Source organism: Scylla paramamosain, chromosome 2 (genome assembly GCF_035594125.1).
Source record: "Scylla paramamosain isolate STU-SP2022 chromosome 2, ASM3559412v1, whole genome shotgun sequence".
Taxonomy (NCBI): Eukaryota; Metazoa; Arthropoda; class Malacostraca; order Decapoda; family Portunidae; genus Scylla; species Scylla paramamosain.
This window is the reverse complement of record NC_087152.1, coordinates 19313362-19336281: the sequence shown is the minus strand read 5'-3', so window position 1 is coordinate 19336281 and position 22920 is coordinate 19313362. Positions and strand designations below refer to the sequence as shown.

Sequence of the window (22920 nt, the reverse complement as noted above, 5' to 3'; positions counted from 1 at the left end):
TGTGGGATGAGGATATAAAGAGAGGGAGAAATGGAGGAGAATGAAACAGATCCCTAGCTACACCTTTGTTCCCCATTAATATAATGTATGCAGCTGGCCCTCCAATTCAAGCAGTCTAAAACTAGCACTGTTACAAATACACAAACTTGTAAGGAATGTGGAACACACTGTACTAATTGCACACCAGCTGTATACATAGTTACTAGCTCATGGGTAGTGGTGCTGGTGTGTGTGTGTGGGTTGGTGAGCATCAACTTGTGTGAGTGTCACAGACATTAACAAAAATTTTGTTTGTTATTCAACTGATGATTTTCTTAGTATTCAAGTTATTTGTTTGTTACCCAAACTGCTGTTAGAAACCCCACTGTATATGTTTGTTTTCTCCTCATTATCTGGCATGTTAGTGGATTCTGATTTTCACACATTCTCAAAGCTTTGTGATTTTGATTCATTTACTGTTTGGGGGTATTTGTTAAAGTTTAGCCATGGCTGGACTATGGTAGTGGCCACTAATATCAACCTATTTCAACTGCACACCATTACAGGCACCTATATCATGTAAGTAACAATGTAAGTAATATTTGTGCACATGTTATACTAATGGAGGAAAGTTATGCCTATTACTTGGCTATAAGTTATATATTCTTCATTGTGTATTTTTGTTGTATTTGTGTTGAGGCACTGTGCTTATTACCTTGTGGCTACAAGCTGTGCTTCACATACTTTCATCAGTCATCTATGCAGCATCATGGTGAGTAATACATACAATATCATTGTAAGCAATACATGCTGTTTATTCATATCAACAGAAATCTACTTTGCATTCATGGCTGAGATCTTAGTATTTTTACTATCATATATATACCATTATATGTACATTTTGCCGTTCATTTTCACTTCTTTGGATTAACATCAATAGAAAATTAGATGTGACACTAATGTATCATATTTGTGTTATAATGAGTAGTTTGTTCCCAGGTCAAAACTCATTTCCCCTTTGACAAATAAATAGGCTTCGCAACACGATACTCAGATGATGAAGCACATCTTCCTTTCCTACAAAGATCTCTCTCTTATCTTTCCCTCCATTACTCCATGTTCATAAATGCTGAACAAATTATCATGTCTATAAGTTGTGAAGAAAAGATTTTTAATCCATTCACTTCAATAACTATTCATCATAAACAATATACTTCTGATTTGTTGACCAACAATTATGTACATCCTGTACATGAGCTTCTACTAATGAAATTAAACAATTACATTTGGAAGTAAGGAAGTAAAGATTACCTGCCCTGTGTCTCCGTATTTTGAGTCGTAATAATTATGATGTGTAAGTGACAAGTATAGTCAGTTACTGTATGATTTTGCAGAACTATTCTTTCATGACTTTTTGTATTTCTTGCTTGTAGCTTAAGAAATAAGATAGCCATAAAACAACAGTACTGTGCAAACAATAAAATCAACTACTCAAGAATTTTTCTGTTATAACCAGTAACTGTAATACCTGCAGCTAACCTCTATGGAGGGATGAGACCATGCAGGGTTAAGGCCCATAAAACCTACAAAACCAATGAAATAGTGAGTTGGCAGGTCTAGTAAAGTTGAGAAGTTGGCAATGGTATGCATGTCATCTATCTAAATACCAGATTACCAATCACACACAAGGTGGCCCAGACAAAGCACCACACACTCATACATGCATCATTTACACTATTAGCCCCATCACCTCTTGGTGAAACAGGATAGTCTCATGGACACCACACTACACTCCAGGAGCTTCAGCATAGCACAGGTGGCCACATATTTCCATAGCAAGGTCTGACAGCATACTTTTCATAATGAGACTATTTCCTACTTCACACTTTCTCCAATCCTGAGACTGCAATAAATGCAGGGTACTTCCTATGGAGTGTCCCACACTTTAAATGAATCCATACACAAATGGGCCCTGCCCTCTAAAGACAACTCTTCCTCCACATAAAACAAGCACCTAATAAAACACACACCCTTCACTCAAAATTTCAAAATTATCATGGTGACTCCTACACCAGCCTCAGAGTCCCCATCTGGGGAGGGAACCACAAATGTCCCCAGGTCAGACTGCCCCTCTGATAATAACCCTAAGTGTCTTGACACCCCCCCCCCTCAACTTCTTCATTAACTTCTGCAACATTTGCAGTCTAAGATCTAATTTTCAATCTGTAGAACACCACCTCTCCTCTTCTAAACCTCATTTTCTTTTCCTCACTGAAATTCAGGTGTCTGAGGCAACTGACAGTAGCCCCTTTTCTGTCCCCTCCTACTTTCTCTAACCTCATTTTCAATCCAAAGCTGGATGTTGCGTTTATGTACTGCTCTTGTGCCCACGCTCTTGAATCTTCCAAGTTTTCCACCATCTGGCTACGACTACAGAGTTACCCTCAAACTAAATTTATCTGTGCTGAATACCTCTCACCCAACTCCTCTGACTATAAGAAATTCTTTAACTACTTAACTTGCAAAGTGGAGCACATTCTGACTCTCTTCCCTTTTGCAGAGATCTCCATTCCTGGAGACTTCAATGTTCATCACCAGCTTTGGCTTTTGCTCTTCCTTCACTGACCATTCTGGTGAACTAGCCTTCAACTTTGCTATCCTCCACAACTTAGAGCAATTGGTACAACACCCTACTCGTATTCCTGATCATCTTGGAGATACGCCCAACATTCTTGACCTTTGACCGTTTCCTGACCTCTAATCCTTCTGCTTATGCTGTCACCCTCTCTTCCCCGTTGGGTTCCTTTGATCAGTCTCATATCTGTATCTTGTCTTATCGCTCCAGTCCTTCCTCAGGATTCCCCTAAGCGAAGGTGCCTCTGGCGTTTTGCCTCTGCTAGTTGGGGTACCTGAGGAGATAGTTTGCTGATTTTCTGTGGAATAACTACTGCTTACGTGGCCCATCTCTGTGTGCTGAGCGCATAACAGGTGATAGTGTCTGGCATGGAGGCATACATTCTTCACTGTTTGTCTCTACTTAAACCTTCCAAACGTTGGTTTAACAAAGCTTGTTCTCATGTTATACATGATGGATAGGTGGCCCACAAAAGGTACTTAAACCTTCCGTCATCAGAATCTCATGCACTTTATATTTCTGCCCAGAACCATGCCAAGTCTGTTCTCCAACTAGCCAAAAACTCCTTCATTTAACAGAAAGTGTCAAAACCTTTCAAGATCTAACTCCTCTCATGACTTCTGGCATCTAGCAAAAAATTTCTCCAATAACTTTGCTTCTTCTTTTCCTCCTTTATTTCAACCAGATGGCACCACTGATATCACATCTATTTCTAAAGCTGAACTCTTCACTCAAACCTTTCCTAAAAACTCTACCTTGGACGATTCTGGGCTTGTTGCTCCCTCTCCTTCACCCTCTGAGTACTTCATGCTACCAATCAAAATTCTTCGCAATGATGTTTTCCATGCCCTTGCTGGCCTAAACCCTCGGAAGGCTTATGAACCTGATGGAGTTCCTCCTATTGTTCTCTGAAACTGTGTTTCCGTGCTTGCACCTTGCCTAGTCAAACTCTTTCAGCTCTGTCTGTCAACATCTACCTTTCTTTCTTGCTAGAAGTTTGCCTACATTCAGCCTGCTCCTAAAAAGGGTGACCGTTCTAATCCCTTAAACTACCATACTATTGCTTTAATTTCCTGCCTATCTAGTTTTTTAATCTATCCTCAACAGGAAGATTCTTAAACATCTATCACTTCACAACCTTCTATCTGATCGCCAGTATGGATTCCGTCAAGGCCGCTCTACTGGTGATCTTCTGGCTTTCCTTACTAAGTCCTGGTCATCCTCTTTTAGAGATTTTGGTGAAACTTTTGCTGTTGCCTTAGATATATCAAAAACTTTTGATAGAGTCTGGCACAAAGCTTTGATTTCCAAACTATCCTCCTACGGCTTCTATCCTTCTCTCTGTAACTTCATCCCAAGTTTCCTTTCTGATCATTCTATTACTGCTGTGGTAGATGGTCACTGTTCCAAATCTATTAACAGTGGTGGTCCTCATGGTTCTGTCCTGTCACCCACTCTTTTCTTATTATTCATCAGTGACCTAAACCAAACTTCTTGTCCCATCCATTCCTATGGTGATGATACCACCCTGCACTTTTCCACGTCTTTTTCATAGACGTCCAACCCTTCAGGAAATAAACATTTCATACAGGGAAGCCACAGAACCCCTGACTTCTGATCTTTCTAAAATTTCTGATTGGGGCAGAGCAAACTCAATTCCTCCATCTATCAACTCGACACAACCTTCCAGACAACTATCCCCTCTTCTTCAATGACATTCAACTGTCCCCCTCTTCTACACTGAACATCCTCAGTCTCTTTACTAATAATATGAAATGGAAACTTCACATCTCATCTCTAGTTAAAAAAGCTTCTACAAAGTTAGACATTCTGAAACATCTCTGCCAGTTTTTCTCACCCCCCCCAGCTGCTAACTCTGTACAAGGGCCTTATTCATCCATGTATGGAGTATGCTTTACATGTCTGGGGGGGTTCCACTCATACCACTCTTCTATACATGGTGGAATCAGAAGCTTTTCATCTCATCAACTCCTCTCCTCTAACTGACTGTCTTCAGCCTCTCTCTCATTGCCGCAATGTTGCATATCTAGCTGTCTTCTACCGCTATTTTCGTGCTAACTGCTCTTCTGATCATGCTAACTGCATGCCTCCGCTTCTCCCGCAGCCTCATTGCACAAGACTTTCTTCTTTCTCTCACCCCTGTTCTGTCCACCTCTCTAATGCAAGTGTTAACCAGTATTCTTAATCATTCAAACCTTTCTCCAGTAAACTCTGGAACTCCCTGCCTACTTCTGTACTTCCACCTTCCCAAGACTTGAATTCCTTCAAGAGGGAGGTTTCAAGACACTTATCCTTCAATTTTTTACTATCACTTTGGACCCTTTTATGGGATTTGGCATCTCAGTGGGCTTTTTTTTTTTTTATTGGATTTTTGTTGTCCTTGGCCAGTGTCCCTCCTACATAAAAAAAAAAAAAAAAAAAGTGCACCCACACCCTTTCCCAGGGTTCAATGAGACCGTGTAATTTTTATGCACCTGCCACTGTTGCTTTCCATTCAACTTACCTCACCTCCACAATAATTTCTCTCATTCAGTACTCTCCTCACAGTTCATCCTCTCCAGTTATGGCCTTCCTTTTAACTTTTCATGATGTGCATCCTACCACATTATTCTCTTTGCTGGCTTTCTGTTTTCTGTTCTTTCCACATGCCATGTCCAAAACCATCATAACACAAATTGATTTGCCCATCCAGCCAACTTTCTTAAAACACCAGTTCCTCTTCTCACCTCCTAATTTTTTATTCTTTCTCTCCATGTTACTCCACACATACTCCTCAAACACCTAATTTCCATTATATTTGATGGTTCTTCTTTGCTACTCCCATGTTCCATGTTTCAGCACCATACAGCACAGTGAGCATCACTTTTCCCTGATATAACCTTATTATTATACTCATATCCAGTGTCCTATGTTTAAAGATTTTTTTCAGTCCACCTAGTACTTTTCCTGCCTCCTTTATCCTGCACTTCACCTCTGTCTCAACTCTTCCATCCACTTTAACAATTCATACCAAATACTTAAAACAATCCACCTCTTCCACTTGTGTTCTCCATTCAATCTTACATCCATCCTTTCTCCAGCTATCTCTCAAGAATTTCATTGCTTTACTTTTATCAACATTTGGCTTCCTTCTCTTACAAACATGCCCAAATTCCTCCACCAGTCCTTTCAACTTCCTGAATCAGCCATCAGAGCTGTATCATCAGCAAATAATAGCTGACATAGATTCCATGTCCTTTCTTCCCCATTGATCAAACTCAGCCCTCTGCCCAAAATTAGATGTCTTTATAGGAAGGAAAACTGTGGTAACTTTACAAAGTTAAAGAAGATAGAAGAAACAAGAAAAGAAGAAAGATGTATGAGGGGAATAGAAAAACATGAAGAAGAAAGAAGGAATAGAGAAAAGTAAAAAAAAAAACAGTACCAATACAGCTGTTTTGTTTAGGGTATTTGACATGAAATGATGGGAAAACCCACACAGAACCGACCCACATGAAAAAGGTTATAAAACTGACCATGGCCAAGGAGACCCAGACAGAAATGCAGAAGTCAGCTGACTCAGATATAAACAGGGAAAAGGCAAGCACAGCCCGAGGGGACAGTGTGTGCAAACGAGGAGAAAAGAGGTGAACAGAGAGATGCACTGTGGGAACTTACTCATGTCTTAACTATCTCCATCTTCTTACTGTGCCCATCCAAACTCCACCCTGATACCCTGATTGGGCAAAGACATATATTGCCACACCTATGGTTGGGTCATATGTATGAAGTGCATTACTGAATGTGAATTATGTGAAATGAATGGGATTTTCAACCTTACCACAGAGATAGCTTTTGAGGGAAAAATGTAACAAACTAGGGTATATTATGTCATGTAATTGAGATAGAATTCAGATAGCAGATGGCAGGCAGAGAGAGCAGAGAGCAGAAGCAGAGAGGTTGCAGAGGTTCCAGACCTGAGAGGAGCCTGAGGCGACATGAACAAGCTCATCCTAGTACTTGTAAGTGGAGCTAAGAAATTGTGTGATGCAGTCTCAATAATTGTTGTCTTGTGAAGGTGAAAAAGGAGGAAGTAATTTGTAGGATGTTTTATTATTAGAATGTTTGGATTTAGGATTTTGTGTTTGATTTTCTATGTGTTTTTGTGTAATTTCTTGACCTGAATATTAAGTACTGAATTGCTCTGACAAGAAACTTGGGTACTATTGTGAATCAAGTTGATGAAAAGTTCTCAGTGAGTTGCTGAAAGTGAATACCTGGAGATTATTATTGTATCTAATTTTTGCTGAAGTAAATGTAGAAATTCTAACAGTGTATAATATACTAGCTCAAGGCCACTACTTGAATAATAGATTTCACACACAGCCATGCAAATTGCAAGCACAACAAAATTCCTACAGGCAACACACCCAACACCTGAAAATTCACTTCCTTTACTTGTCTTGTTGTTACATGCCACTCAGATTACACAGAGCACTTAATCACATTCAAACCTCATTCAGATCTGGGGATGGCCAGAGTTTTTCCTAGGCATAAACAGCAAATCACTATTTTCCTTTCAATGACACACAAACTATCACCACACTGTTGACATTGCTATACAAAGTGTTGTGTACTCCAAGAAGAATAATGAGCAGTGAAATAAGATAGAGATGATGAGGGGAAGAGAGAGAGATGAGAAAACGTGTAGATGTATCACTGATGGGTACAAGCCAGAGTTATAGTAACTTAACAGGAAATTTAAAGTGTTTCTTCCCCACTCAATTTCCCTACTTCCATTCCTTCTTGAAAGTTGAAATTGACAGATCATGTAGCAGAGGAGTTGTTTTTTTTTCCACAGCATAATTAGTTTTCACCTAGCCCTCCAAACAGCTCCACAATAATTTTCAAAATTTAAGTGTTCATTCTGGGAGAGAGATGCAATGAGTGGTGGGAGCATGGCATGAGGTGGGAGGTGGGCTTTCAGCCCCAGCTCCACTTCCCCCTTCCCTCCCTCCCTCCCAGCTCCCCATCCTGTGCCTGGCATCACCAAGAGCAAGTAACCGACATTCCCACAGTAGTAGCAGAACAGACATCATAGAGGACAGACACAGCATAGAGTGAGGCAGTTTAAAACATAATAGGGAGGGCATATTACTTTATACCTATAGGTGGGATTAATGCATGATGCATTATTATAATGAATACTAGTTAGGCCCCATGGGAGGCCAGTATTTGGACAGTTCTAATTTGTATATCAAAAGTGTGTCAGGGCCCTTGTGTGTCTGATGCTCTTGCAAGCTGGATAAGTGACTCTACCTGCACTCTATATCATCAGACTGTCCACCATATTTATACAGTATTTCGACGGGAACAGATTCTTGTCCTCTCCCCCTTTCTAAATAAGTGCAGTGTATTGTTGTGGGTCACTGTGCATTGTGTTCCTGTTAAATGCTACTGGTCTCTGTGGCCCACAATGGTGAACAAGACAGACTAGAGGATTGAATAATTTTTGTGCTAAGCTACAGCTGTTTACTCTCTTCCTGGATTTCCACCAATTTTATAGGAGGTGGGAATTTGTCTTATGGAAAATTATAGATATATTGTTGCCTGGCCAGAGTGTATAATATTTTGTTGGATGTGGGCAGCCCATTACTGTGGACAGTTGTACAATAAGGTATTATACACTCATACTTCATGATTTGAATGTCCTTCAATTCAAATAGGATTGGCAAACAAATTTTGTCCTCCAGTTTGAATGTGACCCTTCAAATCAAACACAAACATCCATTCAAGCGGTCAGTTCCTCTACCATTCCTTCTTCCCTCTCCCTTCCCCTCCTTCCCCTTCCCTTCCTCTCCCTTCCCTGCCCCTCTTCCCCATCCTTCCCCATTTCCTCTTTCCCTCTATCTATCCCACCCACACTACAGATACAGATACATTTATTGCCTCTGTTGTTATATGTTTGTCAGCATTCATTAATACAGATATATTTGAAACCCAGTCTGTTGAGCCGAAGCTCTTTTACAGACCTATGCCAAGGTAACATACCACTGAAGTAAGAAATTAACACTGTTAAGTTAGAGGTTTACATTAAATTTAAACAATTAAAAAAAACATGAAAAATGTGTGCACAAAAACTTTACAAAATAAATAAATAAAAATAAAGATTAAGAAATATGCATTGAAAAAAAATGATAGACAAGACATTTACAAGATATGAAAAATTATATACAACAATGAGTTTTAAGGCTGATAAACAAATACCAGTACTTTAATCACATACCACAAAAAATAATAGCCCCTACATATAGTAATCATTAAAGAACATTTGTTTTATTTTATTCTTAAAATTATTACACGAGTTAATACTTTTTATATTTTATGGTAGTTGATTCCACAACTTGACTGCTCTACATGTTATACATTTTTGTGCATGAGATGTTCTATAAAAGGGAAGCTTCAAGTCATTAAGTTTACGGGTATTTGGATTGTTTGACGACAAGTTCTGTCTGGTGGGTATGTAATGCTTTGAATATAAAGAGGTTGGTTTGAAGGGATATAATATTATGTAGTTTGAGTAGCTTGAGATCTCTGAACAGAGGGTCGGTGTGAGCATAGTAATGACTATTTGACATGACTCACAGCATCTTTTTCTGAGTGATGAAAAGGCTGTCAAGTAGAGTGCTGTATGCCTCCCCCCCTGCCCATAAAGCTGAACAATACAAGAGGTTTGGGTACACCAGTGATCAATAGATTTGTCTTAAGCATTTGGTCATATTATTACGTATTTTGAATAGTATACCATTCAATTTGCTCATTTTCATAATCACTTCAGTTATCTGAGATTTCCACTTTAATTTGCTGTCAATCACAACACCTAAAAATTTATACTCGTCTACCTTTTCTAGTAAGTAGTTGTCAAAATAAACATCAATATGTGTTGGTTGGAGCATTAAAGATAAAGATAACATATAATGAGTTTTAGATATATTTATTGTTAATTTATTACTCATAATCCAGTAAGAAACATTGGATAACTGTGAATTTAAAGTGTTTCTTAAATAATCTAAATCTTGTCCCTAAAGGTAAATAGTAATGTCATCCACAAAAAGGAGAAATTTAAGTTTGTCTGTACTGTGTCATATCATTAACCCATTTAAGCCAATAAAAAATTTAAGTTAGAATTTCATGTTGCCGCTTTGCATAATGCATAATGTGAAAGGAAACTGCAGAAATTTGATAAAAACTCCATATGTGCAATTTCTTACATTTTATTGCAAAAAATGTTGTTGTTGCACAAATGCAACAAGCGGCAGTCCGACCGCATTACACATTGTGTAAACGCAACTATCAGCATGTACTAACAAAAAACATAAGAAAGAAAAACCCTTGATTGCATATATGGGCACTATGGAAAACAAGTTTAGTCTTCTTCACATAAAAAAAATCAAAGGAGGGTACTAGGATACAATTATTGGCAAGGAAGAAAAATTGAAAAAAAAAAAAAAAAAAAAAACGATACATTTCACTTCTGATACATAATAATAATTTCCTCACTAAAAAAGAAATATGAGAATTACTTCACTATAAATGAAAGAAAACCAGTGATTAGAGCCCCTGGAGAGAGAGAGAGAGAGAGAGAGAGAGAGAGAGAGAGAGAGAGAGAGCTATAATACAGTTATCGAAAAAAAATAGTACAACCTAGATACGTTTTCATAGGATTCTGCTAGCCTACATGGTATGGTACTGTACTGAACACTTTTGATGCAGGTATACTTTACATTTCTGGCATATGAATACAGTCTGACAGCGCCTTGGAGGATTCATATTCACAATGTGATGCCCAACATTATCATACCGCATTTGTGCAGATACACCTGCAACATTGAGAACTAATCATGATCTTCCTGGGTTACTTGGCTTTTTGCCATGATTCTGTAGCCATTCAGTACCATCAGCACGTATGAATGACAACATATCCTGTTTGTACCCTCCTTCCCTTGCAAAAATCCAGGCATTATTTACACATAATGTAATCAGGTAAGTGACAATTGGAATGTACCACTTTTTCCCACGAATTGAAGGCCAGTACTGTGCAATATTTTGATCTAGTCTATCAACACCACCCATTTTCCGATTATACTGATGGATGGCATTTGGCATCAAAACATTCATACATTTCTTTTGAGAAGCAGCATAACATTCAGCCTTCACTACTGGTGATACACCATACTCAGATGATGCAATGGTAACAATGCCATTATTGTGCCAGCGTGCTGCAATTATTCCTGATTTAGCATCACAAAAATGTTCTTCAGATCCCCTAGGTAATTTCGTAAACTTTGCAGGGTTAGTAAATGGGCATTTTTCAATTCAGTTTTTTCTTAGTGTGCCAGTAGCATCATGGCCCCTGCTTTTGATTTTTCTATAAGTTTGAGTGATGTAAAGAAGTTATCAAAGTAAAGGAATAACTTCTTTGTTGGATAATATTTTTCTATAACATTCAAAACACCAAGAATAACTTTTCCACCAAGTCCATAAGCTCCATTACCCTTATCCTTAGCACCATCTTTGCCTTGATAAAACAGATATATAAAAAACATAACCATCTGGATCAGCTGCAACCCATGCTTTATAACCCCATCGCACAGGCTTTCCCTGAATTAACTGCTTAGTTGGATATCGACCAAAATAGGGGATCATTGACTCATCAACAGAGATATTACTTGACCCAAATACTTCCCTGTACTTGAGAAAGTTCCCATTCAAGATTTCCATGAAAGGAGAAACTTTGCCATACTTGTCATTTCTGGGAAGCTTTGTGTTGTCTGCCACATGAAAGAGCTTCATTATTTCCTCAAAGCGATCCCGACGCACGGAGTCAGCAATAAGCACATTGTAGACATCTGGCTGTCTCTGCCAATACAGTCTGCGACATGGAACACAACAGTACTCTGACACCAACAAAATTCCTATGAAGGTTTTTATTTCATCACTTGTTAACATGAATGAATGTTTACCATTCTGGATAGCATAGTTCACAGTTTGTTTCACTAGGTGCTCAATTGCTAATACATCCAAGAAAAGCTCAAGTGTCTGACTAGGCTTACGCGGAATATCAGCAACTGATGGTTTATATGGATAACATGGAACATTTCTCTTTTCTGGGAGATCTTGTGCTTTCCATTTTCTGAGTTTTATCAATTTCTTTTTCTGGGATTCTTGTCCTTCAACACATTCATCTGCATCATCTTGTGACTCTGAAGATTCTATCACTGCAAAAGCAGTTAGTTGTGTTGCAGGAAGATTAGAGATATCCACGCTTTCTTCTTTGCCAGAATCTTCATCTGTCACAGCACCATCATTTGCAAGCATGATGTAAAGGTCATGTACTTCAGTTTGTTTTACCATTCCACTGGGTTCATCTTCATCACTAACTTCACTCTCGTCAGACATGGTAGGTTTCTCTAGCTCGTCTAGAATGTCATTCAAATTAATTTTTCTGAAAAAGAGAAAATATATTGCATAAAATTTGTGTACATGATATGTGTGCTGTCAAAAAACAATGCTAGGCTACACATATACATCTATTCACTGCAATTATATGTGCAAAAAATACTATAGCGCAAAATAACTACATCAATGAAGAAGCCAGTGCCGATGGTTGCGTTAGCACAACATCAACGAACAACTAGGTGCTGATGGTTGCGTTAGCACAATTTTTCTTTGTAATTTTTTTTACACAACTTTCATCAGCATCCTATCAAATAAAAATTGGTTGAAAAGGGTTCTGTCATCAAAAGAAACAGAAAATTACTGTAAAACAGATATGAACAAATATTAGCTAATAATTTTCTTCACTCACCTCCTTTTTGATGACATCATTTTTTCAGAAAGTGGAGCTTTTTCACTGACTTTTCTCCTAAAATGGTGAAATGTCACGAATCATATGGACCTTCCACCGGGAGTTCTGGGTGTCTACTGGCAACAGAAGCAGCTACAGGATGCAGCATGTTGTCCTTTCAGTGTAACTCGACATCATGTTATAGCTTGTTTCATGTTGCATTGACGCAACAAGCAGCACAAATGGGTTAATGTACAAGAGAAATAAAATGGGATCCAATATTGACCCTTGTGGCACTCCACACCTAAATGAAGTAAACAAGAATATTTTGCGATTATGGACAGTACACTGCTTCCTAGAACTTAGATAACCTCTAAACCAATTATGTGCAGTACCACGAATGCCATAAACTTTTAACTTATCCAACAAAATAAAATGGGATACAGTGTCAAATGCTTTAGACAGTTCACAAAAAAAATGATATTTGGAATCCTTTGTTATCTATAGTTTTATTAATATTTTTTCAAAGATGATAGAGAGCAAGGCTGGTGGAGTAATTAGGGTGAAAGCCAAATTGACAATCTGAGAAAACTGAGTTCTTAGAAATGTAATCTATTAATCTCGACCTAAACCTTCCAAATGTTGGTTTAACACAGCTTCTTCTCATGCTATACATGATAGAGAGGTGGCCCACAAAAGGTACTTAAGCCTTCCATCACCAGAATTTCATGCACTTTATATTTCTGCCCAGAACCATGCCAAGTCTGTCCTCCAACTAGCCAAAAACTCCTTCATAACAGAAAGTGTCAAAATCTTTCAAGATCTAACTCTCCTCGTGACTTCTGGCATCTAGCCAAAATTATCTCCAATAACTTTGCTTCTTCTTCTTTCCCTCCTTTATTTCAACCAGATGGTACCACTGCTATCACATCTATTTCTAAAGCTGAACTCCTTGCTCAAACCTTTGCTAAAAACTCTACCTTGGACAATTCTGGGCTTATTTCTCCCTCTCCTTCACCCTCTGACTACTTCATTCTATCTATTAAAATTCTTCACAATGATGTTTTCCATGCCCTCACTAGCCTAAACCCTCAGAAGGCTTATGGACCTGATGGGGTCCCTCCTGTTGTTCTCCAAAACTGTGCCTCTGTGCTTGCACCTTGCCTAGTCAAACTCTTTCAGCTCTGTCTGTCAACACTTACCTTTCCTTCTTGCTCCTGGAAGTTTGCCTACATTCACCTTGTTCCTAAAAAGGGTGACCGTTCTAATCCCTTAAACTGCCGTCCTTCTTCTGGTTTTTCTTACTAAGTCTTGGTCATCCTCTTTTAGAGATTTTGGTGAAACTTTTGCTGTTGCCTTGGATATATCAAAAGCTTTTGATAGTCTGGCACAAAGCTTTGATTTCCAAACTATCCTCCTACAGCTTCTATCCTTCTCTCTGTAACTTCATCTCAAGTTTCCTTTCTGACCACTCTATTGCTCCTGTGGTAGACAGTCACTGTTCTTCTCCTAAATCTATTGACAGTGGTGTTCTTCAGGGTTCTGTCCTGTCACCCACTCTCTTCTTATTATTCATCAATGACCTTCTAAACCAAACTTTTTTGTCTTATCCACTCCTACACTGATGATACGACCCTGCACTTTTCACATCTTTTTGTAGACATCCAACCCTTCAGGAAGTAAACATTTCACACAGAGAAGCCACAGAATGCCTGACTTCTAATCTTTCTTAAATTTCTGATTGGGGTAAAGCAAACCTGTTATTGTTCAATGCCTCAAAAACTCAATTCCTCCATCTATCAATTTGACACAGCCTTCCAAACAACTATCCCCTCTTCTTCAATGACACACAACTGTCCCCCTCTTCTACACTGAACATCCTTGGTCTGTCCTTTACTTATAATCTGAACTAGAAACTTCACATCTCATCTCTAGCTAAAACAGCTTCTACAAAGTTAGGCATTCTGAGACCTCTCCGCCCCAGCTGCTAATTCTGTACAAGGGCTTTATCCGTCCATGTATGGAATATGCTTCACATGTATGGGGGGGTTCTACTCATACCACTTTTCTAGATATGGAGGAATCAAAAGATTTTCATCTTATCAACTCCTCTTCTCTAATTGACTGTCTTCAGCCTCTCTCTCATCGCTGCAATGTTGCATCTCTAGCTGTCTTCTACCACTATTTTCATGCTAACTGCTCTTCTGATCTTGCCAGCTGCATGCCTCCCCTTCTCCTGCAGCCTAGTTGCACAAGACTTTCTTCTTTCTCTCACCCCTATTCTGTCACCTCTCTAATGCAAGAATTAACCAGTATGCTCAATCATTGATCCCTTTCTCTGGTAAACTCTGGAACTCCCTGCCTGCTTCTGTATTTCCACCTTCCTATGACTTGAATTCCTTCAAGAGGGAGGTTTCAAGACACTTATCCTTCAATTTTTGACCACCACTTTGGACCCTTTTCTGGGACTGGGCTTTTTTTTTTATTGGATTTTTGTTGCCCTTGGCCAGTGTCCCTCTTAAATAAAAAAAAAAAAAAGAAAAAAGAAATCTATTACCTGCAATTTTTCAAAAATTTTGCTTAGGCAGGGAAGGATGGAGTTTGGTCAATAATTAACATATCTGGATTTCTCATCTTTCTTGTATACAGGTGTAACATGGGCAATTTGTAGATGATTTATTTATTATATAAATAAGAAAGGGAGAAACTTCAGCAGAATATTCTTTAATTATCTTTAGACTGCTATCATCAAACCCTGGGGCAGTTAATTTAAGTTTGCTAATGCCAGCTTTAATTTCAAAGGGTGTAATGAACAAAGAAGAAAAGATAAAGGAACAGGATTCAGAAAGTAGGAAGTAAATGGAACATGGAGTTGTTGGATAATCATAGCTAACTCATCTCCAATATTACAAAAATATTCATTAAATAATTTTACTATATCTTCATGACTACCCAACATACTGTCTTGAAAACATGGAATCTGGCAACTTAGTTACTTTCTTTCCATAAAAATAGAATTCACAATATCCCAGGTTTTTTGACGTTTCCCACATTATCTTTTAATTTAGATTTATAATAATTTTCTTTGGCTGCTCTAATTGTACATGTAAGGATTCTTCTATATTGCTTGAAAATTTTACTGAAGGTCAGTGGCCATTTGGCTTACAACTTTTGTAATTTATCACGATATCTAATTCTTTTTATTGCTTGAGTTATATAAGGTTTGCCATTGTGTTTTTCTTTGCAGATAACTTTTTTTAGTGGAAAATGTTTGATATATATATATATATATATATATATATATATATATATATATATATATATATATATATATATATATATATGAAAAATTTTTAATATAATTAATATGATTAAATTGACATCTTTATCAACCATATCAGAGTTCCAATTATAATTAGCTAAATCAGCTTTGAAAGAATCTATTGTTATATTTGAATAAACCCTCCTAGAAATTGTAGTTACAGGAGACTGTCTACAACTACCGTTAAAGTTACTGGAGAAGACACTGAAGATTGGGAAATTATCACTAATGGCAAATGCCACTTACCTGGTGATATTGCAAATTATTTGCCCATATATGGTCAATTAGAAAAGCTGAGGTTGGAGCAACTCAGGTTGGCTTAGTAATTGTTAGGAAGAAAAAACATGAGTAAAACAGATTAATTAAATCATAAACCTTTTTGTCCCTTTTAAGTAAACTAATATTGAAGTATCCCATTATATGGGAGAGAGAGAGAGAGAGAGAGAGAGAGAGAGAGAGAGAGAGAGAGAGAGAGAGAGAGAGAGAGAGAGAGAGAGAGAGAGAGAGAGAGACCTACACAGCCAGGACTTTGCGGCTGTGGAACATGTTCTCGGTGGCCACGTCCCAAATGCAGGACATGTCCACACACCAGGTGAAGCTGGTAGCCCACAGGTGGCGTAGCACGCATTTGTCCCCACTGGCGCTTTAATTTTCAGTCTTGCATTAATATATTTCATTATTCTGTATTATTATCTTAATATTAATTATGTATAGTATTATTCCCTGTAAATAATATTATCATAGGCTTTTAAATAATTACATACTCAATGTGGAATTTTAAGCCTTTCGGTAAATATTTGTTTAAATAAAAGAGAGAGAGAGAGAGAGAGAGAGAGAGAGAGAGAGAGAGAGAGAGAGAGAGAGAGAGAGAGAGAGAGAGAGAGAGAGAGAGAGAGGAGGGGAATTTTAGTGCAAAATAAGAATTGTGTATACTACACAACTGTCTTCAAGACTGAAGACAGCAAGAACTTTCGATTACCCATCATTTTTGAGGTAGGTGTTTACTTACAATGTTATTTTGCATGAAATTTTAAGGTCATTGTTTTTGTATCTGACGTATCAGATACTTTTTTGTGTCTTTTTGATGATTCAGGTGCCATCTTATACACCAAAATATACTGTATTTCATGCTTTCTTTTATTTTTTTCTATTTTTTTCAATTCTGTTTTATTCAGTTCTATGTTTAGTGCATAACATAAACCCATAAAAATAATAAATAAAATATATGGGGATTTGGGACCTGGAATAGGTATATTTTTTTCATACATTAATTTGAATGGGATAAATTGCTTCCCAATTCAAACATTCCCAATTCAAACAGCCCAAAAGAACCAATTAAGTTTGAACCTTGAGGTACCACTGTACTTTGATCTCTGTTGTCACTACTGTCCCCTCTAGCACATGGCTCATTAGTTCTTTCCAGCTTGGAATTTTAAGTTGGCCTTTGTTATATTTCCCTTCTCCATGGATGGGTTTGACAGAATGGTGACCAAACTGAGCCTGTATAGTTGTTGATGACTGGCAGGTGCCTGGAATCATCTTGTTTATGCCCACACTAGGCTAGAAGGAGCTAGCCTGGGGAAAGCTGACCCAAATGTAGCATCAGCTGTGAAAGGGGGCTGAACCTGGTTGTAACAAAACCAATAAACTTAATTCCTTGGTTTTGTTCCCTGCCTCCTTCAGAATAACTATCTACACTACCTTGTCTATGGTTTCTACTAGAAGAGGCCATACTAAATCAGCAAAGCCAGAAAACCAGACTGTACTTCCATAAATTCAATAATGGTTGTGCACAACGAGAATAACAATCAACCTTGATGGATGCACATGAGCAATTAATGTGCTAGCTAGTTCCAGGCTGGAACATCAATGCTGCTGTGACATCATGCAGCTACTGAAACTTTGTTCCACATTATTCACTGTATTAATAAAAAAATAAAAAAATTGCCATAATTTTTCAGTGCTTTCACTAAAGTGTCAAATACAGAACTGTGCACTCTAATACTTAACTTCTCTCCATTATATTCACTCAAAAAACAGAGAAAACAAATAGTATATAATTACCAGTTTCCTGTACTCATCATCTTTTTTTTGTTCTTTAGCCTCCTGCTCCTTTTTGTACCTGAAAAGATGCACAGTATATAAAAATGTTGCACAAAAATACTGCAAAAATAAAGTTAAAAATTTTGTAGTATGTAAAACACATCCACAGAGAGAGAGAGAGAGAGAGAGAGAGAGAGAGAGAGAGAGAGAGAGAGAGAGAGAGAGAGAGAGAGAGAGAGAGAGAGAGAGAGAGAGAGAATATGAGCATGGTGGGATAAATGAAAGACAGGTACTGTAGCAAAATTAAACATATAGGAATGAATAAAGCTTTAAGGGGGTACAGAAAAGTTTATCTTGTACTTACTTCACTTGGTCATCTAACCCTCTAATGAGGCTGAGTCTTGCTTCTTCTTTATTTTTCTCCTTCTCTTCAGTAAATTTCTTTTCTTGGGCAATTTTTTCTAGTATTTCCAGTTCCAGTCTTGTATCCTGGATCACATCTTTTTCCATCTACAAATAATAACAAACTAATAAGATCAAGATATTAGAACATTCACTCAAACCATGATCTGGACCTTAGGCTACATTTGTAGATTGGCTGGCTCCCTCACATGCAATGTTGCTGCTATTCACACATGCTATCATGATATATGTTTCTGTATCATCAACCATAATTCCTCTTCTGTACAAATTAGATCACTTTGGTTCATACTATTAGACAAAGAAATTATTGCAGAACAAAAATATTTTACCAAAATATGAGACAAAAAATAAAGATGTTACTTTGATTTAGAGAGAAAGAACAGAAGCAAAATCTTTATACAACTCCTTTTTTATCTCTGTTATTTGCAGCATTTATCAAGTGATTTTCTGAATAAATCATCTCGCCATATAGAGAAAAGCTTCCTCTTAAGAATGTCACAAGCACATTGTAGATAAAGCTAAATATAAGTGAAGCATGGACCCCAGGTCAGTCTGCTCTTCTGGTATCAACCCTAAGCATCTTGACACCCCATTCAACTTTTTCTTCATCAACTTTTACATTAGAGGCCTTAGATCTAATTTTCAATCTGTAAAAACACCACCTCTCCTCTACTAAACCTCATCTTTTTTTCCTCACCAAAACAGGTGTCTGATACAACTGACAGTAGTCCCTTCCCTGTTCCCTTCTACTTTCTTTATCCTCAATTTCAATCAAAAGCTGGATGTTGCGTCTCTGAGCACAATGACTTAATCTGCTCCCGTGAACATGCTCTTGAATTTTCCAAGTTTTCCACTATCTGGCTATGACTACAGAGTCACTCTAAAACTAAATTTATCTGTGCTGTATACCTCTCACCTAACTCCTCTGACAATAAAAAATTCTTTGACTACTAAATTTACAAAGTGGAGTACATCATGACTTTCTTCCCTTTTGCAGACATCTCCATTCATTAAGAATTCAATGTTCACCACCAGCTCTGGCTTTTGTCTCACTTCACTGACCATCATGGTGAACTAGCCTTTAACTGTACTATCCTCAATGACCTGGAGCAATTGGTGCAACACCCTACTTGTATTCCTGACTTGGAGATACGCCCAACATTCTTGACCTTTTCCTAACCTCTAATCCTTCTGCTTATGCTGTCACCCTATCTTCTCTGTTGAACTCCTCTGATCACAATTTCATATCTGTATCTTGTCCTATCCTCATGATCCTCTTAAATGGAGGTGGGTCTGGCATATTGCCACTGTCAATCAGGGGGACCTGAGGAGATATGCTGATTTTTCAAGGAATGACTACTGCTTCAGCGACAGAAACCTGTCTCTGTGTGCTGAACACATAACAGAGGTGATAGTATCTGGCATGGAGGTGTACATTCCTCACTCTTTCTCTCACCCCAAACCTTCCAAGTCTTGGTTTAATAGCCTGTTCTCATGCTATACATGGTAGAAAGATGGCCAACAAAAGGTACTTGAGCCTTCCATCACCTGAATCTCATGCACTTTATATTTCTGCCTGGAATTATACCAAATCTGTTCTCCAACTAGCCAAAAACTCCTTCATTAATATAAAGTGACAAAATCTTTCACGATCTAACTCCCCTTGTAACTTCTGACACCTAGCCAAAAATTTCTCCAATAATTTTATTTCTTGATCATTCCCTCCTTTATTTCAACCAGATGGCACCACTACCATCTCATCTATTTCTAAAGCTGAACTCTTTACTCAAAGTTTTGCTAAAAACTCTACCTTGGATGATTCAGGGCTTGTTCCTCCCTCTCCTCCACCCTGCAACTACTTCATGCTACCCATTAAGATCCTTCACAGTGATATTTTCTATGTCCTTGGTGGCCTTAACCTTAGGAAGACTTATGGACCTGATGGGGTCCCTCCTATTCTTCTCCAAAACTGTGCTTCTATGCTTGCACCTTGCCTAGTCAAATTCTTCCAACTCTGTCTATCAATATCTTCCTGCTGGAAGTTTACTACATTCAACTTGTTCCTAAAAAGCGTGAATGCTCTTATTAACTCTTAACTAATGTCTTATTGCTTTAATTTCCTGCCTCTCTAAAGTTTTTGAATCTATCCTAAACAGGAAGATTCTTAAACATCTATCACTTCATAACCTTCTATCTGATCACCAACATGGGTTCCGTCGAGGCTGCTCAACTGGTGATCTGGTTTTCCTTACAAAATCTTGGTCATCCTCTTTTAGGGATTTTGGTGAAACTTTTGCTGTTGCCTTAGACATCAAAAGCATTTGATAGAGTCTGGTACAAAGCTTTGATTTCCATACTACTCTCCTACAGCTTCTATCCTTCTCTCTGTAATTTCATATCAAGTTTCCTTTCTGACCATTCTGCTGCTGCTGCTGTGGTAGATGGTCACTGTTCTTCTCCTAGGTCTCTTAACAGTGGTGTCCCTCAGGATTCTGTCCTGTCACCTACTCTCTTCCTATTTTTCATCAATGATCTTCTAAATCAAACTTCTTGTCCTATCTACTTTTATGCTGATTATATGACCCTGCACTTTTTGACATCTTTTTGTAGATGTTCAATCCTTCAGGAAGTAAACAGTTCACACAGGGAAGCCACAGATTGCCTTACTTCTGATCTCTCTAAGACTTCTGATTGGGGCAGAGCAAACTTAGTATTGTTCAATGCCTCAAAAACTCAATTCTTCCATCTTTCAACTCACCATAACTTTCCAGATAACTATCCCCTCTTCTTCACACTCAACTGTCCCCCTCTTCTACACTGAACATCCTCAGTCTGTCCTTTACTTATAATCTAAACTGGAAACTTCACATCTCATCTCTAGCTAAAACAGCTTCTATGAAGTTAAGCATTCTGAGTCATCTCTGCCAGTTTTTCTTACTCCCTCAGCTGCTGACAAAAATGGCAGAGGGTGACACCCCAAAAGAACAGGGGTCCTTTCAAGGTTTTACTGTTGAAGAAAGAAAACTAAATTATAGACTGCAATGTAGAAAAATTTTGTATATGAAAGAAATGATGGACAAGTTATTGGAGAGAACAAAGACATTGGAGGCACACCAGAAGGAGACAGGTGAGGAGTTGGTGACTATTACAGCAAAACTGATGGAGATGGAAGATAAAAATGAGTAGTTAAAGGCAGAAAATGTTTAAAGAAACAAATAAAGGAAAAAGTAGAAACTTCAAAAAGGAAATGAGGATATGAAGGCAAGTGTAAAGGATGTGGAAATGAGGCAAAATAAGTGGGTAAATGAATGTAAATTTGAAGAAGAATCACTAAAGAAAATAATAGAACAACAAGAAAATGAGAAACAAAACCTCAGACAGAAAGTGGTAAATGTTATTAAAGAAGAGAAAATGTTAGTGAGAGACACTGCAGAAAATATAAACAAGTAATTATATTTGGTTTAAAAGAAGAGAAAATAATAGGCATAATTCAAAGAGAGGAAAAGGAAAATAACCTGTTGAATAAGTTACTGAAGAAAGTGATGGTGAAGACAGCCAGGTAGTAAAGCAAGTGGAAGAGTTCCATAGAACTGGGATATATGAAGAAGAAAAATGAGACCCATAAAAATAAGGTTTGCAACACAGTAATTAATGGGTCTTGGAAGTTATCTGGAGATGAAGAATATAGGAACGTATGGATAAACAGGGATATGGATGAGACTGAAAGGTTGAAGCAAAAGGAGATAGTAAATGAAGCTAAACAGAAAAAACAAACAGGAGGAGAAGTCTTTCTGGAAAGTAGGAGATATAAAAATAAAGAAATGGTACATCAAACAGTAAGTAAAGTATGTTATACTAATGCAAATGGATTAATGTCAACTAAAATGGAATTAAATTAATTGTTAAACAGGACTGCACCACATATTGTTGCATTATGTGAGACAAAATGGAAAAATGAATGGGGAACTCCTGACATTGGTGATGATAAAAATAATTTATAGATGAAAAACAGAGGTGACAAGGGAGGAGGAGGAGTGATTATTCTGACTAAAAAAGTGTGTTAAAGTGGAGAAGGTAATAAAAAGTGAAATCTGAAATTCCACAAGTGATGATTAGAAGTGGAAATGGAAGGATAATGAATTATGTAGGAGTGTATGTGCCACCTATGACCAGTGATTGGCAAAAAGAAGAGCACAAAGAGATGTTGGTAGATGTGTTAAAAGGTCTTGAAAAGATAGAGATGGAAAGTAGTGATATAGTAATTGTTGATGATTTTAATTGTAAGGAGATAAATTAGGAGACATTGACAACTACTGGAAGTGAGAATTCTTGGAGTAATAGACTAATAAACTGGGTGGTGGAAAACTTGATGACTCAATGGCTGATTGTGATACCAGATTTCATGGAAGAGATAAACCATCAAGACTTGATATAGTGTTTACCAAGGACATGGAAATTATTGAAACTATGCACTATGATACCCTCTAGGTAAAAGTGATCATGTGTTGATGGAATTTAAATTGAAAAATGAAAATGTAATCATTGCTGAAAATTATAAGGTGAAAAGATTTAAATATAGTAAAGCTGACTTTCAAAAATTAAGAAAATACCTTGTTGCCGTGGACTGGAAAGACTTTGAAGACACTGAAGATGTTCAGAAAAAATAGGATG

At 37.7% G+C, this 22920-nt stretch overlaps 1 protein-coding gene across 4 annotated transcripts in view; it reads right to left on the bottom strand.

Annotated features, from left to right (window-relative positions):
- The window catches only part of LOC135111607 (piggyBac transposable element-derived protein 3-like), a 61665-nt gene that overhangs the window by 4386 nt on the left and 34359 nt on the right, over positions 1 to 22920 (bottom strand). For 2 of the 4 annotated variants that reach the window (XM_064025103.1, XM_064025111.1), the window contains 2 exons: positions 18191 to 18336; positions 17848 to 17905 (listed from right to left, as the gene is read on the bottom strand). In XM_064025103.1, coding sequence (XP_063881173.1) covers positions 17848 to 17905; positions 18191 to 18336 — 204 coding nt within the window. Of the gene's footprint in view, positions 1 to 9872; positions 12120 to 12482; positions 12615 to 17847; positions 17906 to 18190; positions 18337 to 22920 lie in introns of those variants that run through there. The other 2 variants (XM_064025119.1, XM_064025129.1) reach the window with 2 other exon arrangements.